Here is a 26,010-nt window from a genome sequence, read left to right on the forward strand (position 1 = left end):
GAAACTATACAAAGATATGATTACTGAAATTAATTTTATAGTTTCTCATAGCAAACACGTCTTGATTATACATATAAGTAGTCATATGAAATGAATTCGGATCGCGAAAACTATTATTAATAAGGATTATCGTATGACCATGTCCATGTGGTATACGTATAGTCAACGTTTACCTTTTCTAGATCCAGTTGTTCCGCAGTGGTTGGCCTTACCTTTATGCCATAAAAATACGATTAGAACAAGCAGCAGATTTATCTACATAGATGAAAATGGAAATGTGCTTGACTCACGTAACCACTACAAGATGAATAATGGGGTAAATTTTTCTCAGATGATAATATTAGGTAATATTATCTAGAAATTGTATAGTACCGTTGACGATTCTGCCATACCTTTGGAAAATTGTTCTACACGGATCCGGTACGACGCTCGTTCCGAATTCAGTTAGAACTATCCTTTGGGCTGCATGATTTCTCTTGTAAGCGTCAGTCTGGACAAACCGTCTCTGATAAGTCACTTTTCCATCCTTTATCTCAAACCTAAAAGAGTGCGTTCAGTGTTCAACAATTCCTACAAATGTTACGCCCGTTTGTGGAAGACCACAAATTTGATGGGGTGAAAAATTAAATATCGGATAAGCGAAGATCGTGATTCGTGGTTAACAGTAAGCAATATGGCGGCACGAACTAGGATGTCAGCAAATAGTTTTTTGTCAATTATTTGAATAGGAAGGTACAGACAACTTGGTGCAAACTACGAAGCTTTGGTTTTTTCACATATAATCGGTATTCTACAAAAAATGTGATGAAAAACTTTTTTTTTTCAAATTAAATATAGCTCAGTTCATGAATGATGCATTTTCTAGCCACCAAATGTCACAACGACACATTGTAGTAAACCTCGATTATCCGAACCTCGATCATATCCGTACGCTCAATTATCCGAACGTTGGCGCAAAATATACATTGTTGCTCGCCGTCACCGCCGTGAGGAACAATGTATCTTTGTGAGAATCGCGGGCATGCAAAAACGCGTTACGGCCGTTCGTCAATATAGAATTGACGATTTTATGAAAAGAATATTAAAAAAAAGCATTCGACTTTTTCAGGTGTTTAAAATAAATATACAAAATTGGGGGACACGGACCAGCCAGCGTGATACCTGACTCAAATCAAACCGAGAATTTCTTTGCCGGAAGCTCGTCCGACGCATAGTTTTTGAATTACAAGCGATAGCGCTAGGCCAATCGGAGTGCACCATTTCATCTGGATTTGCCGCCACGGAAATTGCTGTTTTGTTCGCCTGGGTGAATTATTATTATTCGTTTACGAATTAAATATCGGCACCTCCCCTCCCTCCCTGTTGTACCCCTTCTCGAGCGCTGACCTCGGTATTATTGCCGCGGCGCACGCTGCCGGCCGCACACACACGGACGCACACTCGTGTGTGTGAAACATAAGCGAATGCCCGGCTACACGATACTACGAAACACACATCTACGAGTGAAAATTAAAACAAATCTACAAATAAATCAGCGGATTTAAGATTTAATGTTATAAAACACTTCCAATCATCGACGTATGCATAAAACTAGAGATTTTAGATGATTGATATGCCGTTGGGGTTCATAATTAGTCATTCAATCAATCTGAATTATGCTTTCCGAACATTTTTTGTGTCTTTGCAACATAATTTTTCCACTAGTTTGAAATTCATCATTGACACCCGATTTTTCAATAATGCGAGGGAAAAATAACTCGCTGAATTGACGTGTCAATAGGTTTGTAAATCAATTACGATTCACCTGAGTTAACACAAAATAACTGAATAAATGAGAATTCACTGAATCACTAAAAATGATAACCGAAATCATGAGAATTATTTGAGATATAACTGAATTAGGAAGAGTTGTAATAAGTCAGGTTACTTTGAATAACTTTAGATTCGTGCCAAAATTTTATGTTTAGAGAGAAAAATAATTAAATTCAAATAAAAAAGTAATTTTAAATCAGGAAGAAGAAAATTTCCAAATACCTGAATTCAAATGAAGCAATTTGAATTTAATAAATCTATCCGAATTTGAGGAAAAATAATAATTATTATTTGGAATAGAAAAATGAAGTCGAATTACATGAATAAATTCAATTAATTCAACTCAAAAAAATATGGTGTCATTCAAATTCCCAGTTATTTCCTCGTCGATTCAATGTGGGTCTGGAGTGGCAAGTAACGTTGAAATTGTTGAGATCAATGCTAGTGATGGCCACTTATCTGAGAATAATCGATGTATCGATTAATCGATTTCAACAAAATAATCGGACACGGCTCGATTGAATTGGTAAAAATTAATCGATTTGGTAAATTTCTGCGTGTAGTCTTAATATCAGAAGAGATATTTTGATAATTCATAGTCTTATTCAAAATATTTTTAAGTTTGATAAATTTTGAGTAATTGATACTTAAACTACATACATCGATACTGTATTGCATCGTTCGTGTGAGTAAACAAGCGGCTTAAGGCTGACCGTGAGCCAGCCCTCGAACTTCCCGTTTTCACACTGCAAATTCAAGGTTCATGGAACGAATAAATATTAATATCCAATTCCAATTTTCCAACTACGAATTCAGAGTCGTGATTGACGATTCAAAAGCCCTACTGCCCTACTCACTGGAATTCAACTTTCGCAATGATTGGACGTGTTATAGAACAACGTGATGCAATAACATCTGTTTTGTTAGATAAAGAAATGACAACTGCTGTATCAATGAAAAAATTGCTCTTGAGCAATGATGATTGGGATTATATAGCTGATGTTAAAAAGATCTTAGAACCTTTCGATGTTGCTACAAGAATAATGTCTTCAGAATCACAATCAACAATTGCGATGGTGCGACCAACCGCTCATTCAATTGTTAAAAAATTTTTACAGCCGAAAGATGATGACAGCGAAGAGATTCACTTGTTGAAGGATATATTGGAAGACGAGTTAAGAACTAGGTTCTTAAAAACTACAAGTGTTGCTGTATGTGGGCTTGCATGCTACTTAGATCCACGGTATTTATTTCATTCACATTTAATTTGAAATCAATGAGAAGTCTTACACCCTTACGTGCGTGCAAAGTCATTCTTGTTTCAACAAATTTTATTTTATAATATTTTCACCATATTAATTAACTATAGTCAATTGTACTTTATATTTCAGGTATAAAGACTTACGTGATGAATCTCAACCGTGTCGACAAAAAGATAAAGACGCCTTATTAGAAATAATATCAGTTGAGAATACGCATCATGAATTTCAAACTTCGGCCAAAGATCAAAGAGAAAAAGACTTGGAGTACCTCTTCGATCCTGAACGAGGTTTATCAGGGGACCTTGAGCGAACACTAAGTTTTGGAAATAAGACTGCTATTGGAAAAGAAATCGACAAGTATGACAGAGAGTTAACTATCCCAAAAGGAGATAATCCTCTGCTGTGGTGGAACTCTAAGCGTCATAAATACCCAATTTTAGCTACGTATGCAAGAAGATATTTGGTCATCCCATCCTCGAGTACACCATCCGAACGAGTATTTTCAACAGCAGGAAATGTTATTTCCACTAAAAGGAGTTGTTTATTACCAGATAACGCTAATTTATTCATATTTTTATATCAAAATCGTGAAATGATAGAAGAAACTGATTAAAAGGTGTTGATAGACAATCAGTCATGTTAATTTAATATTAATTCAAATTGTTTATATTAGACATTAAGTAATAAATTGATCTTAAATGAGAACCGTTCAATTTTATTTAATTTAGAATTGAATTTCACCATCGCGCCACAATTGTAATTATATATACATATACCGTATGGACAGCTCTGTTCGTACATAAAAAAAAAAAAGTTACGTTAAATCCACGCAGCGTGACTATAAAGACCTTAAATTCGCGCGGCGTGGATTTAAGGGCCTTATATTCCCCTTGCGTGGATTTAATGCGGCTTTTTTACGTGTGAGTAGTCACTCCTATATCATATATACATGTATGTTGGAAAATTAATTTAACTTTTAGCCGGTCAAAAATTAGCTGATTAGCTTATTAGCTTAGCCAATTTAAGTTAACCGGTTAAAAAATTAGCTAATTAGCTTAGCTAATTAGCTTAGCTAATTTGGGTTAACCGGCTAAGCTGATGGTTAGCTAATTAGTTAACCTGATTAACTTTTTTTAACCAGCCTAACCGGTTTAAATGTATAGCCTTAGTAATTATGAACCCCAACGGCATATCAATCATCTAAAATCTCTAGTTTTATGCATACGTCGATGATTGGAAGTGTTTTATAACATTAAATCTTAAATCCGCTGATTTATTTGTAGATTTGTTTTAATTTTCACTCGTAGATGTGTGTTTCGTAGTATCGTGTAGCCGGGCATTCGCTTATGTTTCACACACACGAGTGTGCGTCCGTGTGTGTGCGGCCGGCAGCGTGCGCCGCGGCAATAATACCGAGGTCAGCGCTCGAGAAGGGGTACAACAGGGAGGGAGGGGAGGTGCCGATATTTAATTCGTAAACGAATAATAATAATTCACCCAGGCGAACAAAACAGCAATTTCCGTGGCGGCAAATCCAGATGAAATGGTGCACTCCGATTGGCCTAGCGCTATCGCTTGTAATTCAAAAACTATGCGTCGGACGAGCTTCCGGCAAAGAAATTCTCGGTTGGATTTGAGTCAGGTATCACGCTGGCTGGTTCGTGTCCCCCAATTTAGGGACATCTGTATATATATATGTGGGTACGTCCAATACTTTTCGACCGCAGCCTGCGGGCTTGGGTCAGCGATTCGGCTGCTGATTTTTTTCAAGAAAGTGGGTTATAAAAAACGACGATTCTCTAAATTTGAGCTTAATATAAGAAAATATTGTGGCTATAGAAACTTTTGAAGTTTTTAATAATTCAATTTTTTAGTTAATTTCACGATTTTTTCATGGGAGCTCTATGGGACTTAAAGACTCGAATCAAACGGCATTTCCCTTCTTTCACCTTGTATTTTGAGGAAAAAAATAGTTTTTCACTCCAAAGCAAAATCCAGCTTAATTAGGACTCTTTTCACGAACTACTATTTTAGCAAAATTTCGCATAACTTTGAAACGCTGCCAAGTCAAGAATTTTCGAAGTAGACGACCAATCGACGGCTCAAATTTTTCGTCTAGGTATACTTTATCACTACCTACACGAATTATTATTAATTACCACGTTCCTTTTTATATACGGCCTCGCAAAACCAACTGATTTCTGAAAAATCGCTGTTTTCAGATAGCTGTAACTTTTTTCTATTAACTCGAAATCGCTTGAAATTTTCAGGGAATATACTTCATTCTATCGCCAAACATCGCTGAAAATTTCCAGCTAGTAGTCGAAGTTGTTAACGAGCTGTGAATTTTCAAAATTTTCAAGTTTCCCACATAATATTTCGTATTTCATGGCATTATCAACGACTTCTTGAATTGAGCGTGGAAAATTTACACTTGTCGATTATTAACCTGAATAAAAAAAAGCATGAAGAGCTTGCAAAACTACATACTGAAGTAATGTTATAAAAATATGGCTTACATCTCTATAATTTGTATCGCCTTAAAAAAAACTCATATACTGCGCGAATAGGATATTTATAGTAGTATAAAATATTTTTATTTATCATTCGTATTGTAATTATTTATTTGAAATTAAATATTTGTTTCTTTGTGTCCCATGAAGTCAATACTTGTTATATAGTTGATAATGCCATGAAATACGAAATATTATGTGGGAAACTTGAACATTTTGAAAATTCACAGCTCGTTAACAACTTCGACTCCTAGCTGGAAATTTTCAGCGTTGTTTGGCGATAGAATGAAGTATATTCCCTGAAAATTTCAAGCGATTTCGAGTTGATAGAAAAAAGTTACAGCTATCTGAAAACAGCGATTTTTCAGAAATCGGTTTGTTTTGCGAGGCCGTATATAAAAAGGAACGTGGTAATTAATAATAATTCGTGTAGGTAGTGATAAAGTATACCTAGACGAAAAATTTGAGCCGTCGATTGGCCGTCTACTTCGAAAATCCTTGACTTGGCAGCGTTTCAAAGTTATGCGAAATTTTGCTAAAATAGTAGTTCATGAAAAGGGTCCTAAATAAGCTGGATGTTGCTTTGGAGTAAGAAACTATTTTTTTCCTCAAAATACAAGGTGAGAGAAGGGAAATGCCGTTTGATTCGAGTCTTTAAGTCCCATGAGAGCTCCCATGAAAAAATCGTGAAATTAACTAAAAAATTGAATTATTAAAAACTTCAAAAATTTCTATAGCCACCAGATTTTCTTATATTAAGCTCAAATTTGGAAAATTGTTTTTTTTATAACCTACTGTCTTGAAAAAAATCAGCAGCCGAATCGCTGACCCAAGCCCGCAGGCTGCGGTCGAAAAGTATTGGACGTACCCATATATATATATATATATATATATATAGTTCGGATTATTGAAACGTGGGTTTTTTTGGGACGAGATCATATAATATATATATAGCTGGTTAAATGATCTCGTCCCAAAAAAACCCACGTTTCAATAATCCGAACTTTTGATTATCCGAACGAGTCTCGATCCCAATTGGTTCGGATAATCGAGGTTCTACTGTATTCTGAACTCGAAATATTTCAGCGATCATTGAACCGTGATGAAGCGAGAATTTTTAGAAACTATATTTGGCTGAGAGAGTGAAAAAAAGTTCTCAGACACGGAATTCCGGAATCTTTACAAACTTACAAGAACATTTCGATTCACACTGGGGCTATGATTATAATTTTTGCGAATAGCAAGAGAGCGATTTTGTAGTATTTTGATTTCTCGAAAAAATTCTTCATTTTCGGCAAAAAGCTAGCTTCGTATAAAAATCACCTGTGCAGTAGCGCTGAGCTGTCGAATAAATGGTCGAATCTGTATTCGCCAACTTTCAAACTCCCCGGTCCATTCCTCAGTAAGGTCCCTTTCAACCAGGTGGGCATAGTGCCGAAATTTTTCCCTGACATCGGTTCGATAACTTCGTGTTCACATGACCTCATCCATACTGTCGGGTCAGAATTTGGCCAGAAGAACGCGTCTTCGCGATCCAGCAACTTCGGAACGTCTTGATCCATTTTTTTCTGGAATCAGAGAATTTAGTTTATATTTTATATTATTGAAATATCCATGAATTTCTGCTGGAGAAATACATTCAAATAATTGCTTTCTTCCCCAATTCTCAACAATTAGTATTTCTGTTACTTCTGGCGTTTTTTCCAAAGGTCAAATAAAGCTTTATACAATGACAAAAAAAAAAAAAAAAATGCAAGCGCTGCACATACCGGAATAAATTCAATTGAATTTCTGCGGACGATAATTTTGACCAAAAATAGAATTTCACGTAATCTTGTTTGTTTTCTACCTCAAAACTTGAATTGAGTAAATCTAGAAATTTAGGATGCAATGTGTTTCAGTTCATCTAACTAATTCCACGATAAAAGTGCTTGACCGAAGCTACGTTTTTAAACCCAATAAAAAAAAAAAAATCGCAAGGAAGACAACGAAAAATGGATCTTTGCGCCAACGAGTTAAAGAAAAAAAACTTTCTACAGATTGGTATCAAGAATCTTTCAGAAATCTTTACGGAGGCCGAAGTTTTTCACGAATTAAACGGCGAACTAGATTCAGGAGGTATTTCAAGGTCGCCTCAGCGTTCAGATTCGTGTAATTTAACACTGACTATATGCAGTTTCGTAACCAGCAATTAAGACTGGACGTAACGAAGGTGGTTGTTTAGTTATTCGAGTGTTCCAACAGAAGCTTAACATCCGCGCAGCTTACGTTCAGTGAGTAATTGCAAGGAAAAGGATGTAAACCGCACTCCGTGGTACGACTGGATCGGAAGGCACGAGATGAATTGCAAACTGTCGCCGTATTTCACCACGGCGGAATTACTACATCGAATGAGGCTTGAGGTTTGTTGTCCGGATCTTAAATGGTTCGAACGTGATACGTGACGTCCTTGTGCGACGTTTGACTGAAGCCTTAAGGATTCGCAACGGGCATATGTTACGTGTGCGTATAACGCACACCGAGTGATGTGCATTTGTTTAAGCATGTACCTATGTGGGCGCATGCGCAGGCCTCAGAGCGCAACGAAGCGCGCGCAACGGCGGGATTTTAGCCTCGAACTGTGTGAGCAGGCGCATCAGCCACGTTGCGTATTATGACATGTGCGAAAATAAATTCGATAAGGAAAAGGACATCCTACGCATAATATATTCCGCAAACCTTCCGACTTCCATCTATTTAGGTTTCACGTAGTCGGCAGCTGATCGAATTCAATTCCAAGTTGAAGATCGTATCTTTGTTTTTTCGTTTCTTATATGCGGTCATTTTTTGATACTTCGTATCGGATTTGGAGTCGAGAAACCCGAGTCCACCGATTTATGATTATCTAAATGAAGTGTAAGCTGAGACTTTTCCACGTGGTAGTCAATAGTCACAAAAAGTGTATCTAAATAGAGATAGATTTTTCTTTTTTTGTTTTTTCTTTTGCGGAAACCGCTTAGAGTTTTTCAAACGAGTATTGCGGACGTTTGTTTTTGAAATATTCTCTGTGTTAGAAATTTAGTCAAACTGTCAAATCGCTAAAAATATTTATACCTCTTTACCTCCTGACATAGTCGAGAAATCCTTCTATCACAGAAATACTGAAACTCGATATCAATAAAATTTGAATAAGAAAAAATTGGACAGATGATGCCCAACTTGCTGATGCCTTACGAATTTGATCCGTCCGAGTTCACTGCAGCTAATTGTGAAAGAAGTAGAGAGTTGACAAAAAAAAAAAAAAAATATGTGTGTGCACAATTACGTACGACCTTACAGCATGTTTGTTCATATCATACTGACTTGAGGATAATATATCCTACAGGATCAGCAGGGAATTGTCAAGAAAGTGTGTGTTCGTGTTCTGCTTGATTTGAATTTGTTTGAATTTAATATTAACCAGTAAAGATTACACAAGTAAACTTGCAGAGGTAGACAAGGTTACCCGTTAGCAGACCTGGTACAAGAAATTTAAAGCTAAATATCTAAAGAAACTATTGACAATGAGTAGTATCCAAGTACAATAAATATTTTATATTTCTGGCAAGATGTCATATACACTTAACAATAACTATCAAGAGAATTAACGTGAATTATAAAAGGTGAAAATTAAACATTAGATGCGATCTGTAATTAAAATTTTTTTTTTCCTCTTAGAATTGTTTAACTTTTTCATTTAACTAGCTGCACTTTATACTAATTGGCTTTTTACGTACAGGAATTAATATATCCCTACATCTAGTTATCCCGACAGAAGTTTGAAATTTGTCTTTTAGTAAATCATAGCGGTACAGAACTGTTTCAAATTTAGAGGTTTATTATTCAGGATAATGTTATTTTTGTGGCAATTGTTATCGGTCTATTTTGGGGCCTTTGCAATAAGTTGCGGTAGTTGTTACATGTGCCTCCCCAAGCAGTTATACCGTAGTTTATGAGACTATGGAAGAAAGCTTGATAAATTAACCTCACCATGTTAGTTTGTATAATTTTAGATCATTTATAAAATTGAATGGTTGAATATTTAGTTTTATTAACGATGTATTGGACATGTTTGTCGCCTTTCATGGTTGTGAGTCAAAAATTAGGTCCAGATATTTACGGGATACTAGTACAAAAACTATAGAAATTTATGTCAACGGTATTTCTTCACCTTCAAAAAGTCCTTCTTAATTTTGTATTCAAAGAACAAAATGAAATATGGAAAAATTCATACGATTGTTTGTTTAAATTAAAGTTTAAAATACGCACAGATTGTTTCAGATTTTTGAGCCGATTTTTGTCATGTTTGATGTATGTTTTAGGAAAAAAACAACACATTTTTCGCTCTAAAAAATTGTTTTTTCACTCAAACTACATAATGTTCCGCAATTTTAAAATCATAATTCTATTTTTAATCAACAGCCACAATAAAAAAAAAAAAAAATAATAGGCGCGAACCGCGGACTTACACTGGCACGGAAAATATTGATTTTCGCGCATCATTTTTTTGAAGAAAGATTGCTGTATTGAATCGGGGTTTGAGCCATTTAAAAGAGGTTGAAAAGCTCCGAAACGTACCTTTCGATTTGTTACTTTAAATTAATCCTAAAAAGTCATAAAGATGGCACTTACACCGTAATTTCGCGAATAAATTTTTTAGAGCCATATCGTTTTGCAAGGACGTGCGTATGGATTTTCTACAAATTTTCAAGAAAACAAACATATTTCTCGATATTTTGGCACTTAAGCCAGTTTGCCGTACCACCTTTCATTTGGAAAAACAAACAAGATATAATAATACAAGCACAAGTTGCGTTGTGCGTTCGAAGCAATAAAAGTACTCGCATACCGATACACAGAGATTGAATGTAATAGGGATATAAACGTTAACACTATAAAAAAGTGTTTTGAGTTGTGACCTTCATATCCAAGAATAACATTAGTCAATAGGGATATAACTCGTTACCGTAAAAAAAGTAGCGATTCTCGGAGGCGATCCGTCCTCCACGACGGAACTCGAATTCTCACAAACATCTGACATTGGAAAATACGTATACGCACAATACACTTTGACGATGGTTAGCCACTGTAATCAATACTTGGCCCACTGTTCTTATTTGCGCAGTTCATTCATGGATATGCACGTACCGTAGGATGCCATGACCGGCATGTTGATCATGACGTCAAAACGTAAGCGAGATACTCGCCGTGTTTTAGAACGGAGAAAAATTTCTTTCAAGTGTGATGAAGTATTGCGAAGACGCAATAATACTGTGAGAGTGCAAATTTAGATCATCCGCAAGGCTCGGCGGTTGCAGAACTGTATTATGCTTGGCTGTTAGGTGGGAAAATCTGACGGCTTTGCATTGCGCAGCTGGCCAATACGCCGGATTTACGCGTTTCCATGTTTCTAATGCCGGATTCGTCGGATTTCAATTTTCAATTGTTCGTCTATATTCGCGCCATTTTCAGCCCCATTTTTCTCGCACAGTTTGCAGAACCTCGTTAATCGAGTCTATCGCTTCACCGCGGGCTAGACCGACTTCTGTAACCTTGAATCGTATTACCCATCGCCTTTAATATATCGATTTTCAATACTCGATACCTTGGCGGCCGAAACTACGTTCACTTTTGCGCCTGACTTGTAACTCGCCGGCAACCAGGCACGCTTTCGATTCGACGCGTGCGTGGCTCGAACCTGATGGTCTCTGCTACGGCGTGTTCGGAAATTGACTGAAAGTACTGTCAGTACTGAAAATGATATAGTCCAAGTGACGTATACTGTAGATTTTCAGTACTGACAGTACGTTCAGTCGATTTCCGAACACGCTCTAAATAAACTACGACTTTTTTTAAACTTAGGACCCTGCTTTTTTGTATCTTTACGGGTCATGCAGTACTCCTACCCTTACCGATCGAGCAATAGGTCAGTCAAAAAGTCGAAAATATTGCAGTTGTGCACTAGTGCTGCGAACTCGATGGTAGGGTAATTCGATGACGCTGAATCGAATGGTGATAATTTTTTTGCACACCGACCTCGGGAACATTGCAAAAAGTGCACCGAAAAATTTCAAATGCGTTTAATTCAAAATTTAAGCGTTCGATCGAAAAAAGTTTCCAAAAAAAGTTGTACCCAGAACGAAAACGCACAAAAAATTACTTCACTTTTTTTTCCAAAATCAATAGGTGAATCGTGAGGCGAGATTGAAACGAAAGTGCCTCAAAAAGGAACAAAACCTTCTGATATGAGAGTCACCGCATCGATGTATATATAGATATAGGAGCAGGCTCGGCGTGCTCGCTGTGTGTCCCCTCCACACGCCGCCACATAGGTATACGATCCTATATTCAGCCGAATGATCGTTCGTGAAAGTAAGTAGCTTATTGGGGACAGAATAAAGCAACTTTCCTGAAAGTTTGAAAGAAATCGAAGTTCGGAGAAAAAAGTTCTAGCTATTTAAAAACAGCGATTTTTTAAAATTTGATTGGTTTTAAATAGCTATAACTTTACAAAATCGGAGCAATTAAGCAAAAGCTGGGTGGGTTCCATTGAAATATACCTCGACAAAAGATATTAGCTGCTGGTCGACTCTCAACTTCAAATACGGTACATATAATAGTGTTTTATAAATAGGTAAAATTTAACCAAAACAGTTGTTTAGTTGGAAGCTATTAGCTAAGACCGATATAAGTGTAGACCTAATGTCTATTTTTTTCACAAACGTAGAAGTCTTACTGAGAAGAATGCCGCTGGACAGGAGTCTTTAAGTTATATAGAAGCTGAGATACAAATATTTGAAAATTAGTGAAAAATCGACTTTTTTAAAAATTCAACAAATTCTCCAATGGCCGGATTTGCACATATCGGGCTCAAATTTTCAGGATCGTCTCCTTTTTAGTTGTACTTTCGAGGAAAAAATCAGCATCAAAATCGCCGACCCTAGTGCGCACACTTTCGTCGAGAATTAATGGATCTGCACATATCTATAAAGGCCAAGCATTATAGCATTTTTACATGACACACATTTTTTGCGTATAAAACTGAAACTAATCAAGCAATCTTAATGATGCGAGTGGGAGAATTGTAGAGAATTGAATTACAAAGAAAATGCGGGGTCGATCGACCCGATCGGACGATTAGAAACGGGGAAAAGTTGGAAAAGCCGTAAAATTTTTGCGTTTTCATAAAAAATTCACAACTCCGACATTTTGTAATATGAACAGCTGTAACTTGGCACAGTAGTAGCTATTTACATGTACTTTGTGTATGCGAAACCTAGACTCGGTCGGATTAATAGTTTTTGCACAATTGCTACTTGAATTTTTTCTTTGCGATATTTTCGCGGAGGGCTCTTTGCTCCTGAGGTCGTGGAATTTAAATGTGAAATATGAATTTCGAAACTAGACGTCATCAGCAACAAAACGTCTATTTCGGTTTTTCTATAAAGCGCGTTGAAATTTGTTAATAATAAATTAACAAAATAATCTTGAGCTGGAAACTATACAGTTTTCATTCCCGAACTGTCTTACACATAATTGCACAGTCAGTTGTCAAGTAGTATTCACTTCAAATTTCGGCTCTTTTTCTGCTCTGTTGCTTGGCCTAGTACATTATATATACATATATCAGCCAATAGGGGTGTTCGTAATTATTAGATTTTACTTCGAAATTTTACAATCTAATTAAACGGTTCGAACAATTCCTTAAAAAAATTGGAGAATACCGTGTTCGATCGGAAATTTGCTGAATTTTTCGAAAATGATCATTATTTTCTCACTTTTCATTTTCAGGGAGAAATTAAAATATAAATCTTAAAATGTCAATTCCACCATGCTTACCATAGATTTTGGACAGTCGGTTTTTCCATCTGAAAATTCTGGAAATTTTTGATGAAAATCATGTTTAACAAATTTTTTGCAAGTGACCAAAGCATCGTTATATTTAATTTGAAGAAAATCAATCGAGCAGATGAAAAATTTTTCCGAAGTGATAATTTTATTTCCAAGTTTTTGTCGAATCCTTTTTTTTCAATTAATTTTGTTTCCCTACATTTATATGTTTATGTATAAATTGTTATTATCATTGTTATTGTTACTATTTTTTTCCCTTTCTTGCATAATATGTATAATGAAGGCAAAGTTAGTCAAGAATGTTGTAAACGGCGATGAGTTTAGGTGTTTCTGAAATTGTAAAGAAATTGAATGGTTTCATTTTTCCAAGGTGTCGAGTGATTTTGTTTATTCAGTAAAAGTTATTTTTCACTGAAGGGTGGTTCGAACATTTAGAGAACAAAAGATGAGACGAATTTTTTACGAAACACAAAATCTATTTATTTATTTACATCTCTTCAAAATCGTATTCGATTTCTACATCCTCTTCTTCGTCACTTTCGCCACCTTCCTCGTAATCAATATCATCGGGGTCCAGTTCTGCGGCAATATCTAGGAATTCATTAATCGGAATATCCTCGTTATCCTCGTCTCTTTCTTCTGCTGTAATGTCATCATCGACCGTACTGATTGAAAAATTGGAGCAGGATTGTCCTCCATAGTGTTTGCACTGTTCAGTGCATGCACATTGTACCTGAAACATAGATATGCAGGGAAAATGATTAAGACTTTGTGTGCGCAGATAATGTATGTGAGTTTTAATACAGTTCGTTAAAAATTGGCGAAAACATTAGTGAAACGGTGTACGCTTAAAAAATTCGTGAATATTTTGAAAAATTATTGAGTGGTGCAAATTTGTGCAAATTTCAAAACATCGTGCTAATTTTTGTTTTCTAGTTCGAACGAAGTATTGCGAAGGTAACGTTGGTGTTCAATTTACAAGAGAAACGCACAATGGCTCACATTTTACGAAATTATGAGATTTTTAATGTTCACAAAATAACTCGAAAATTATACTCCACCATTGAATTATTTAGTCTATTCAAATTTTTATTACAACTTACCATCGTTAACGAATTGTCATGCGCTGATTTCTTAGCGTTCATGACAGGAATCAACATCGTGGTCGTTCTCTTCCAGCCCCAATCCTGTGGATTCAAGTCGTCGTCCAACCACGATTGCACGTGATAGAACGTGCGTTTTACGTGTTCTCGCAGGACGGGTTGCGTTGGAGGTAAAACCGCCAATCGATTTTCCAATTTGCTGTGCACGAGCAGCGATGAAAATTTTTCGTACCGAGCATCACTGAGCTACCAATTCGAATTGTCGAAGCTGTATAAATGTGCTATTATTCGTTCCGCACATTCACACAGACTCTCGATTGTACTTGCAGCGTTGTAGAACGTTTTTACAGCGGTCCGTAGATGGACATTCTTTTGCAGAATGGATATGACGCTCTTCTTTCCTTTGCGGTACATGGCACTCGTCGTATCACATCCAGCTAATGCGTGGGCAAATAAAATATACGGATTCAGATGTGCATGGTCTTCTGTATAATACAAAGTATTGTTTTTACCAGTTAGCGTGATCTCGTAAAAATACAGAGGGCTGGAATACGCTAAACCGATCAATAAAACCAGCAGGTCGGTGTCATTACCAACAACTGCCACGTCGCAGCCCGTACTTTGCCTTACAATTAGCTGAATCGCTGTCCTCGCTATAAGCGTGTCCGCATCTTTTTGTGCAACTTTCACGTTCACACCACGGCTACGTAAAAATTCCGACAGTCCCTGCACCAGTTTCATTTTGTTCATCACATTCGACAGAGATCTTTTTTGGCTCAAAGTGACGAGTTTGCTCTCTGTGAAATTAATATCCGGTGCCATATTTTGTTGTCGTCGGCGGTACCTCTGGTACGATTTTATGCCAATATATTCGTTGCTGTATCCATCGAAGACGAGCGAAGAATTTTCTCCGTATTTGATGATATGCGAGTGGTATAATTCGTAAATTACATGAAATGATGTTCCACGCGGCCATCTGACGTTGTGCAGTAGAAATCCGCCATCGATGACGAAATAAACGTCTTTGGTCATCAAGAACTGTCGCTGGCTCCCGCACTAATATGACGACAGCTGACCCAACGTAACTTAAGAAAATTTAGAAAAGAATCGATATTTATAAGATAATAAATTATAGAAGGACTTACGTCAGATACATGAAGGAGTTGGAAGATATATCCTTGTAATATTCAAATGAATTTGTAATATTCAAGTAAACTTGTAATATTTCACTTTATGCACTCAAAGCGAAAATTTTTCTATAGTATACCAAATACTATATATATTAGATGGTCCAAAAGAAAAATTTTTTTTGCATATCATCTCAAAACCTTCTTTTAGGTATAAAAAAAAATTCCCTCCAAAGCGCAGCTCGATATCTCAATTCTCCACTAAGCTCAATCAATTTTTATTTTCCCATTTCAATAACACGTGAGAATTTTTTTTTTTTCGTTTTTATCCGGTAAAACTACGAAAAAAATTGTAGTCTTGAAAAGGGACCGTTGTAGACACTATATATGTATACATCGATGCGGTGATTCTCATATCAGTCGGTTTTGTTCCTTTTTGAGGCACTTTCGTTTCAATCGCGCCTCACGATTCACCTATTGATTTTGGAAAAAAAAGTGAAGTAATTTTTTGTGCGTTTTCGTTCTGGGTACAACTTTTGTTGGAAACTTTTTTCGATCGAACGCCTACATTTTGAATTAAACGCGTTTGAAATTTCTCGGTGCACTTTTTGCAATGTTCCCGGGGTCGGTGTGCAAAAAAATTATCACCATTCGATTCAGCGTCATCGAATTACCCTACCATCGAGTTCGCAGCACTAGTGCACAACTGCAATATTTTAGACTTTTTGACTGGCTTACAAAGTCTCCCTTTTTCTCCCTATATTACATCAACGAACGAACGAAAAGGGTTCAAATTTCGACGGTGGATTGCTATTTTGTAGCGGAATTCACAGGAGAGTAACTCATATCCTGAAATCCCGCGCCCAGCTAATCGCGAGAGCATGTTTTATTTGCGAAATTATTGTAATTCCTAGTTCTCGTCTAGCGACCTCAATGCTGCATGGAAACAGTTTCACGGTGGTTCATTTTACTCTCCATTCTTTACGGATTTGCCCAAATTACCTCAGCTATGCACTTTTTGGCCCCTGAAATGCGATGAATGTGGGAATAGTAACACGTGTGAAAAAACCACACGATTTTTGGAATATGAGTAACTTTCGTGAATTCCGCTACGAAACAGTTATGCACCGTCGAAGTTTAAACCCTTTTCGTTCGTTTGTTCATTTAATATAAGAATAAGAAAAAGGGTGAATCTGCTCGGTTGCAAAGGTAGGCGCACTGCATGACCTTAACCGTCGAACTCGTGTACAACGTGGTCGTTGACGACCCCAGCCGTCTTTCAAAGTGCGCTCTAATGCTAAAGATTGACATTATCGACCGGGGACAGTGACCATGATTCAGTTTCACTATCTGACCGTGAGGTTAAGCCGGCGGTAGCATCAGTTTCTTGCTGGTCATGGCGCAAAAGAATTGAGATAAGCAATTGAAAAAAAAAATTAAATTTTTCATTTCATTGAAAATATTTAACTTCTTATCACGCAATTTAAGCATCAATAGTCACATATATTATCTAAAGCCATGTACTTTATGTACTCAAGAAATTTTCTCCGTGAATTCGGACGCTTTGTAAAAAATGTACGCTACTTTATTTTTTTTACATGAACACGGCCGCTTTGTATAAAACGTACGCTTTTTTTCAAGCAAAAAATGTACTCAATGATACAACTTGGCCGTCTGCGAGGAACACAAAACGGTGCGTTGTTGCCTTTGCGCTACCGCAGTCAAATGAGTTATACGACTCCTTCCTTAATTTATTATTACTAATGACGTACTATTTTTTAAACAAAATAACTTGGAAATATACGAAAACCCGCTACAAACCCTTTTTTTGTCATGTTGTTATTGACGTTTTCTGTATTTTTCGCATTTTCATATCCCGAAATAAACATATTTTTTCAACGGGCTATAGTGATAGTGATTTTTTCCTGGTACTCCTGCTAGTCCAATGTATCCTCTTCAAAACTGGGTTTGAAATTTGAAAATCGGCTTGTTACAAAGAAAGTTGTGAGATTTTCTTCGAAAAATGACGTTTTTGCTATTTTTTAGCACTTTTTGGCAATTAATTGAATTTTTCACCAACTGGACTTCAACGAAATTGTATTTTCTCTTCGCCGTTCGTTTCCTTACTAAAAAACGAAAAGATTTACGTCCTTACTAGTCCCATTATTGCTTTTAGAACGATTTCACGACCGAAAAACGCGAACGACCCCACTTATGAGTCACAAGCTAGAAAAAGAGCTGCACGTGTTCTAGGCTTAATTATAGATTATACAGAAACTCGATTTAGGCCTATCCAAAAACATGAATACATTTTTTTTGCGAGTCGTGTTAAAATTTTCCGCCACTGGGAAGACAGTAAACGCGATAGAAAAAAGAGATAGCAATTTTGTAATGTAATTTTATAATTGACGTTCTTACTATAATAAATTTTATTATAAGTGTAGGAGAAATACACGTAATCATTTAGTTGAATTCGATGCACTTGGAATGACAATTAGTTTTAATATCTTTTTTGATTGAAGGTTAAGAATTAATACACCCGTGAAAGGGGCCGTCTGGAAACTACGTGATCAGTTTTTAGCTTGTTCTGGCCTCCCCTCATCGACAGCCACATCCCCATACCCCTCCAGCAAAGTAGCGTTAACTTTTCGACAAAAGTTTCATTTTTAAATTTAAATGGCACGACCAATAAAACAAGATAACAAATGGCGCATTTTTTCAAAGTAACGTTACTTCGGTGTAACCCCCCTCCAAATTGGTAACGTAGTTTATGGACAACTTTAAAGTGATTGAAAAATAGTATACTGTATTAAAAATGCGAAAAGTGAGCAATAAAGTTTGCGGCACGAGCCTAGGTGAGCGCTGTAATCAGTCGAATTAGATATCACCCATCCGCACGTGTGATACATGTTATTTTCACCAACATCTGTGATGGAAAGTTTGATTTAAGAAGTACCGAAGCTGGCATTGTCAGTGCGTAAAATTCGGGTTAGGTAACGCTCAATGACACAGTGCGTGGAATTGAGGTATTCGAAAGTGCGCATGCGCAAAGGAGAGCCCTAGTGTGCACATGCGCCAACATCGTCACCACCGGACTTAGCTATTTGCTGTCACAAGGCTAACTTTCGTATGCTGCCCCCGAACTAACTCATCTATAATCTTATTGTGGTCAACCCTAACCGTCAGTTCAGCTTCTGTTGTTAACATGACCAGAGCGTTCAATTAGTTTGACTTACCGTCGATCTTAAATAGTTTTTGACTCGTTGTAATAAGAAAAAGTAGCGTTCTCCGGAACAATTGGTCGCTGCGACGCGTATAAATATTCGGAGAGTAGCATTTACACTTGGGTATATTGTTGAAGGAATCTTATCGACACACATTGCATACAGTTCATACTTTGTGCAGCTTTCAGTAGCAAAGGAACGCAAATACGCGCAAAGGTGTTGAAATTTGACCTTTAGTGTGTCTTTTAGATCTTTAGGATAGTAGAATTTCAGATTTTGAGAATTTCTTACAATGGTTTCTGGCGTCATTGTAAGGGGTTTTGTGATAAAAACAAATTTGCCATTCAATTTTACGTACGCCGTAGCTTGCATTTTGAGTTTAATCCGTTGCCTATCCAGGATTGTGTAAAACACGCCCACACAGCACAAAACGTCCATGGGATATCCCATCTGGGTCTCACAGAGCCCATATATTATATATTCCGGACTATTACGATATCCTAATGATATCCTGCATAAATCCAGGATCGCGCCAATGTCTATGGGATATCCTATTGTTGGATTTGGACATGCAGGACATTTATAGTACATCTGCTTCATAATCAATATATGTATGTGATATTTTATGTATATTTATATGATTATTTGACGTCCAATCGCTGTATCCACAACATTTTATAATTACAGTCTATGTTAATTATATATTTGTATGTATCGTCATCATTCGTTATTGCACATATATGCACACACACACACACATACACACGCATACGCGCGGGCGCGTGTATTTGTATGTGTGGTAATGTAATGTAACAGTTCGTTTAGACTAATGCGTAATATTGTTACTGTTTTTGGCCGGTTGTATACATTTTCTTTGTGAATAATATTTAAAAATTCACACGTCCGTTCGGCGCTATGATTGCGGTGATCCCATATGTGATACTTCGCGATGCTATTATAGAATTCGTCCTCTCTTATTGCCACATGGCTGATGACTTTTGTGCGCGTTGCACGTGTTCTCTGCTACATCTAGGACACGGAACCGGTGAAAAGCGGTAAGTATGCATTTTGAATATTGAATAAATGTTTAAGACAATTATAAATTTCAATATCAATAACCTAAATTCGTAAAATCATTGGTAAAATTGTTATTAAATTTATTTTTACTTTAATTTGAACATAACCTCAAATCGTACACGTGCAGCATGATCGTCATTTGTAATAATTGAACATTTTCTTCCATAGAATTCTTTTGTATAGAGAAGTTGGAAATCTATATTAGCGATATATATTTTATTACATATATTTTACTTATACGTATTGTAATATTATATTTACTTGTGAAAAATGGGAGAAATATTTTTTTTCGTTTTATATTTCGATGGTTTTAGAAGAGCTAAGGACTTCTTTGTTCTGAGTTTTTTTTTTTGTTTTTTAAACGAATGCGGTCTATATGATTACGATCATCGCTGTGTCCAGTTCATGTTTATATTGTATTTATGGAAAAAAGAGGAACATTTCTGTTTTATTTTTCTTATCTTAAGTTTTGGGTTTGAAAGGGGTAAAGACCGTTTAATTTCTAAGTTTTTTTCTTTTCCTTTACTAATGATTAATTTATTTCATGAACGATCATCACTGTGTCCAGTCCATGAATACATAGGTATATGAATGTATATTATATACATACGTCAATAAAATGTCATATTTTATTATTTAATTATCCGACTATCACATCCTCTGATTACAGACAACATATTCCTATGAATACCAATGGTACTTTTTCGACAAAATTTACCTAATAGCGAATGAGGTGCACATGGTACGTGATCTGCGAATGGATTGACTTCTTTAGCCAATGCCTATGTTTCTGACATATTGCTCGCGTTATTGTAAGACTGTCTGTGACAGTTTTTAACATCAATATCGTGACGACTGAGGGTACTTATTGCCAGTACAGAAGTTACGAGTTCTTTGGCCGTATGGCCGGAGTTTACTGACATAACGAATAATAAATGTCGACCAATCTATGTCGACGATGTCGACGATTGTTGAAAAATACTTTTCTGCTTTCATTTCTTCAAGTATCTCGTCTCGGACCTGCTTTGCCATTATCTGAATAAGCTTTGCACAAATTGTCGAAGAAAGGTAAGAGGTAGAGCCACTCTCCTTATTTCCGTACAATTGAATATACTCTGCAACGAATGGATCAAATCCAGCGATTAATTCTAAACACATCGGATAGTTTCCGTTATGCTTGGAATGAAACTTCTCGCTTGAATCTCGAAACGCTAATCCACGAACCGTTAATGATTTTATTACAGCGACCACGCGCCTCGATATATTTGACCAATAATCAATTGCTTTTTCATCTGAAATTGCTAGAGCTTTATCAACGTAGGAACGTAGAAGACAACTAGTTTGATTCTCGAATACACTAACGATGGTCGTCGCTGCGTTTCTTTGTTTGGAAGCTTGCAGTAAATGCTGTTTGTTAGAGGTAACTAGTTTGATCGGCATAGGTGCGCTTGATCAGGGAAAAATTGGAATCCATATTTTGTTCAATGCTGCGTTCTAATAAAATATCGCAGGTGACGTAATTTGGAACGGTATTTTGTGAAGGATTCAAACTGCGTATGATATTTGTGAACTGTGAACTATATATATATAAATAGTTCACGATAATTCAACATTTTCTGTGAAAAATTTTTGGAGTTTCTGGATTTTATTGAAAATTTCCCGTTCGTTTTTTTTTTTTTATCCTCCTTAGCTCATTTTCTATGTCCGGAAGCACTTACTCGCTCACGCGAATCACTCATCTCGGAGAACGTTTGCCTAGAGCTACAGTTACTTTTATATTAAAATTGAAATCATTTCGTTGCCGTATCCAAGCAGGCCCGGCGACTTATGAATTTTTCAGGTATGGAGTTGGGGGGGGGGGGGGGAGGTGGGGTCAATTTTTAACAGTAGCCATATGTATTACACATATTTAAAATTTATTTTAAATAAATATAAATTATACATAAATAAATTATTTATTTACATTCAATATCTCTCTGTATGAATGTATGATAGTCGATTAATTGGTATATAGGGTACAGATACACGCAAGCGAAACTAATAGGGTTAGGAGACATAGTATCGTTAATCGGTATGGTAGATTTCTGATTTCTCCGATTTTTCCAACTATAGCATTAATGCGGAAAAAAATTCCCCCAAATTCCCAGGTATGGAATTCCATACCTTAGAAATTTCAGGTACGGTTCAGTCCATACCATCCAGACGAAAGTCGCCGGGTCTGTCTCCAAGGACTGAAGTCCCCATATCTTACACGCGAAAGGAGGCTCAACAGTCCCGTTCTATACGCAATTCTGAAGAAAAACACTCCAATGCATTTTCATTTGATACGGAAATAGAGAAGTGGTATAGATTTTGCAAAATTGCAATTGTAAATTCGTAGAATTCATGCAATTTCTTTATTTATCTGTAAAGAGTGGAGCTGTAAGGCCCTTTTTCGCATTTGAAATGCGTGGACTTAGATATTCAGAGATATAGGTATGCGTCAACGTCGAGATCGATCAGGGCATCCCCTTATTCCGCTTGTCAGATGTCGTCATATCGCACGACGAGTGGTTCTGCTCACCGACCGATAGAGTGCGCAAGTGTTAAGGTCATGCAGTAGCCATGTAGTATTCCTGCCTTTACCGACTGCGCAAACTCACCCGCTTTCCTTCTATATTAAGTAAACAAATGAAAAGAAAGGGTTGAAATTTTGACGGTGCATCGCTCTTTTGTAACGGAATTCAGGGAAGTTACTCATGTCTCGAAATCCCGCGCCATATGATCGTGAGAGCATCTTTTATTTACGAAATTATTGTAATTCCTAGTTCTCGTCTAGCGACCTAAATATTGCATGAAAACAGTCTCACGATGGCTCATTTTGTTCCTCATTATTCCCAGAATTGCGCAAAGTACATCAGCTATGCACCTTTTGGCCCCTGAAAAGCGGGAAATATACGAATAGTATACGTGTCAAAAAATCACACATTTTTGTAACAATTTTCGGGGTATGAGTAACTTTCCTGAATTCTACTACAAAAGAAAAATGCACCGTTGCAATTTAAGCCCTTTCAGCACTTTTGTTTATTTAATATACGAAGAAAAAGGGAGATTATGATCGGTCGCTAAGGGTAGGCGTACAACGTGACCTTAAGTCGCTTGATAAGTAAGAGCTCTGCCACGTACGATATTTTATATTTTTGTTATTTATCAAGACTTTGAGTAAGAGAAAAAAATGCTACTCAACCAAATGCCGCCGCCATAGGTTATAGGCTTGTTAGCCTAGGTGTGAACTCGATACTGATTACAAAGTTTTACCGCGCTATTCGGAAATGGGATACTTTACGCACTCTCCACGATTTACAAAAGTCGAACTTTTCAAGGGCAAGCATGTGCTGGTAAAAAATCATTAATCATGGTGAGGCTCGTACATATATGTTATTATTTTTCTCCCTCTTTTAGACAAATCAGGTCTTCAAATGTTAACGCTCTTTTTGATGAACCAATATTGCGACATATATTTTTTTAATCCCCTAATATTGTTTAAAAATACTGCCCACCGATGAAATAACGACCATAGGAGGATAGGTAAGGTAAAAATACCTTTTGCGAATATCGGAATGAAATTGTATGGATAAGCAGGTATACATACGTAAATTGATTAAGCGACAATTAATATTTCCTGAAGCTTTACGGGCAGCGCGCTACGGGTTTATATTCTCCAATTGCAATTCATTGTCGACGTAACTGGCTAGGGAGAAAAATTAGCTATCGCAGAATAAATTTCCGTGTACTATTAAAATACTACAACTCTCAAAGTACCAGACTTCAAACTATTGGTTTTTGAGCAACAGAAAATTTCAAAAAGAATCAGACCTCAATTTCATTTGGATGTGCGGAAAAAAAGTAATAAAAAAGAACAGCATCATTTTTTTCTCCAGAGTGACATTGCCGATTTAATTGACATTTTAATATCTTATTGCGAAAGTCAAGAGTTTTTATCGGCACAATGAACCGATTATCAGTTTATTTATTTTCATGGTCGAAAATTATCACAATAAGGAACGAAAATTTGAGCGTAAATAATTTTTTTATCGTTAATTTGACAAGCTCAAAATCTGTCCATTGTGTCTGTAAAAACTCTTGACTTTTTAAATAACATATTAAATTTTAAAGTAAATCGGTCCAGTCACTTCTAAGAAATTAATTATTTTCTATTTTGTTACAACTTTGTTTTATCTCCGTATCCAATTGAGATTGAGGTCCGATACTTTCAGGATCTTGGTATTTTCATAGTACATCCATAGTACATAGTACATAGTACATAGTACATAGTACATAGTACATCCATAAAATATCATTTAGATATCCGCAAGAAGCGCTGTTATTATTGTTTGTTTTTACCCTACTTTTCTTCCTATAGCTTTTTTAGAACTATTGATGTATGTATGACAATGCAAAATATGGTCACATAAATATTGTAATTGTTATTTTAATCGATTTCTTATTCAAATAATATAATTAATCAAGTGAGTTAAAAAAAAATAAAAATTTCTTGTGATATACGGCTCCATGAAAATGAGCCGTCAAATTTTAAGCGATTACGAAATCGCAATATGTAATTTACTGTAAAGTAGTTATGTTTAGTAATCCGACAAAGGTTAATTAAACAGTACAGAAGGTGCGTCATTACACCATGGTTTTTAGAAAAAACAAGCATCCGAGAAACCTTGGACTTTGACCAATTTATAGGTTTTCAAAACCCGATTACTTCCACTTCGTCCTTTGCTTGTCTAACAGACAAGCCTTGCGAAAATTTCTATTTTGTGACATCAGAATTTTCGTTTCAATTCTTAATAAACCATTAAAATAAACTTGTCCACAGTACTTTTCTAGATTAAAAAAAAAAAAATATTTGTATTACACAAATATCGTTTGAATATCAACAGCAAACTTCCACTTTTTACAGTGATTTTTGCGAAGAAAGCGATTCAGAGCGATTTGGTACGATTTTTGTTAGGCTCAAGGCTATTGAAACTACCTCGTCTCATGTGTTAGTTCTTGAAATAGTACTCAGCAATAATTTTTATCACGGCAAACCTTGATTTAAACTTTAAAAACGGAAGTTATGAAGTTTTAAAATACAGTCATGATTTACGGTATTTTTTACAATCACGAATACAGTATTTCTTTCGTACTTATAAAATTTATTTAGTAATTTTATCCCCAAAAATACATCCTGGATCCGCGTCTGTGGTATAATTTTTTTCCCCGTGAATCACTTCCGCAAAAGGAATCATCGAATGCATTAAACAATTTCCAACGCATGTGGCAGCGGCAAAAGCGCCACTTTTGTTGTCAGTGCCGCAATAATCATTCGGAACATTTATGTAAATGGTCGACCACGGTGATGAATTCTAAGTGCATGACGCATTTGTCCAACACACTATGCGTATACATAGATATACAAAGTATGGGTGGGTGGAAGGCGAAACAGCGTTGGATACTATTACAGGAGCAATTATTACGTTGAATTATTCCCACCATCTGGAAATTGCAGTGTAAACATTTTGATTAAAACCACGTCGGACAGACGTACGCAGATGGTTAAATGCGCCGCGCAAACGCACCGCGGCAATTATGAATAAACGACTCGATCGCGGATCGGAGTCTGCACCTCCGATTCAAATGTCGTTCGACTAAACGACTGCACGCCAATTCCGAATGTCGAAATCGCGTAGGTATGCAATTCCGGTCCGCGTTAAGGTGATGTAGTACTCCTACCCTTACCGACCGAGTAAATTCCCCATTTTTCACGAACGGTAAGTGTTTAAATTTCGACGGTGCATATTTTTTTTCACGATTCTCGGGATATGAGCAACTTTCCTCAGTTCCGCTGCAAAGGAGCGATGCACCGTGAAAATCAAAAATCCTTTCCGTACCTTTGTTTCTTCAATATTGTAAGAAAAAGCGTGAGTTTGCTCGGTCGGTAAAGGTATCACTACCGTATGACCTCAATATTAAACGCTGAAATCGACGAGCCG

At 36.5% G+C, this 26,010-nt stretch overlaps 3 protein-coding genes across 13 annotated transcripts in view; 1 reads left to right on the top strand and 2 right to left on the bottom strand.

Moving 5' to 3' along the window:
- Nucleotides 1–26,010, bottom strand: part of LOC107217517 (carotenoid isomerooxygenase) — a 67,675-nt gene that overhangs the window by 23,785 nt on the left and 17,880 nt on the right. For 4 of the 10 annotated variants that reach the window (XR_006903317.1, XM_046734135.1, XM_046734133.1 and 1 more), the window contains exons 1-3: nucleotides 10,572–10,919; nucleotides 6,911–7,155; nucleotides 393–539 (exon numbers count right to left, since the gene is read on the bottom strand). Coding sequence is in view for 9 of the 10 variants with exons in the window: in XM_046734135.1 (XP_046590091.1) it covers nucleotides 393–539; nucleotides 6,911–7,155; nucleotides 10,572–10,646 (467 nt within the window). In the remaining variant the exon portion in view is untranslated. Of the gene's footprint in view, nucleotides 1–392; nucleotides 540–6,910; nucleotides 7,156–7,855; nucleotides 8,043–10,571; nucleotides 10,921–26,010 lie in introns of those variants that run through there. The other 6 variants (XM_046734127.1, XM_046734130.1, XM_046734131.1 and 3 more) reach the window with 5 other exon arrangements.
- LOC124293378 (E3 SUMO-protein ligase ZBED1-like) lies at nucleotides 2,656–3,730 on the top strand. Its single transcript, XM_046734142.1, has 2 exons — nucleotides 2,656–3,055; nucleotides 3,204–3,730. Exons 1-2 carry the CDS (start codon nucleotides 2,688–2,690, stop codon nucleotides 3,685–3,687), a joined length of 852 nt encoding a protein of 283 aa, XP_046590098.1. The 5' UTR covers nucleotides 2,656–2,687; the 3' UTR covers nucleotides 3,688–3,730.
- LOC107216526 lies at nucleotides 13,866–15,644 on the bottom strand. Of its 2 annotated transcripts, none has more exons than XR_006903319.1 (2): nucleotides 14,560–15,644; nucleotides 13,866–14,189 (listed from the first exon to the last, which is right to left on the bottom strand). XR_006903319.1 is itself a non-coding variant. In XM_015653742.2 (2 exons), the coding sequence occupies exons 1-2, from the start codon at nucleotides 14,614–14,616 to the stop codon at nucleotides 13,944–13,946; spliced, it is 303 nt and encodes a 100-aa protein (XP_015509228.2). In that variant the 5' UTR covers nucleotides 14,617–15,621; the 3' UTR covers nucleotides 13,873–13,943. The 2 variants fall into 2 exon arrangements, 1 of the variants encoding a protein (XP_015509228.2); XM_015653742.2 differs by having other exon boundaries at nucleotides 13,873–14,189; nucleotides 14,560–15,621.

The sequence above is a fragment of the Neodiprion lecontei genome, chromosome 3 (genome assembly GCF_021901455.1).
Source record: "Neodiprion lecontei isolate iyNeoLeco1 chromosome 3, iyNeoLeco1.1, whole genome shotgun sequence".
Lineage (NCBI taxonomy): Eukaryota > Metazoa > Arthropoda > Insecta > Hymenoptera > Diprionidae > Neodiprion > Neodiprion lecontei.

Bases quoted from the DNA above. Each gene is read 5' to 3' on its own strand.
- LOC107216526 (XM_015653742.2), bottom strand. From the start codon at position 14,616: ATGTTGATTCCTGTCATGAACGCTAAGAAATCAGCGCATGACAATTCG. The intron at 14,190-14,559 runs GTAAGTTGTAAT...TCTATGTTTCAG, and splicing joins ATGACAATTCGTTAACGATG to GTACAATGTGCATGCACTGA.
- LOC124293378 (XM_046734142.1), top strand. From the start codon at position 2,688: ATGATTGGACGTGTTATAGAACAACGTGATGCAATAACATCTGTTTTG. The intron at 3,056-3,203 runs GTATTTATTTCA...TTTATATTTCAG, and splicing joins GCATGCTACTTAGATCCACG to GTATAAAGACTTACGTGATG.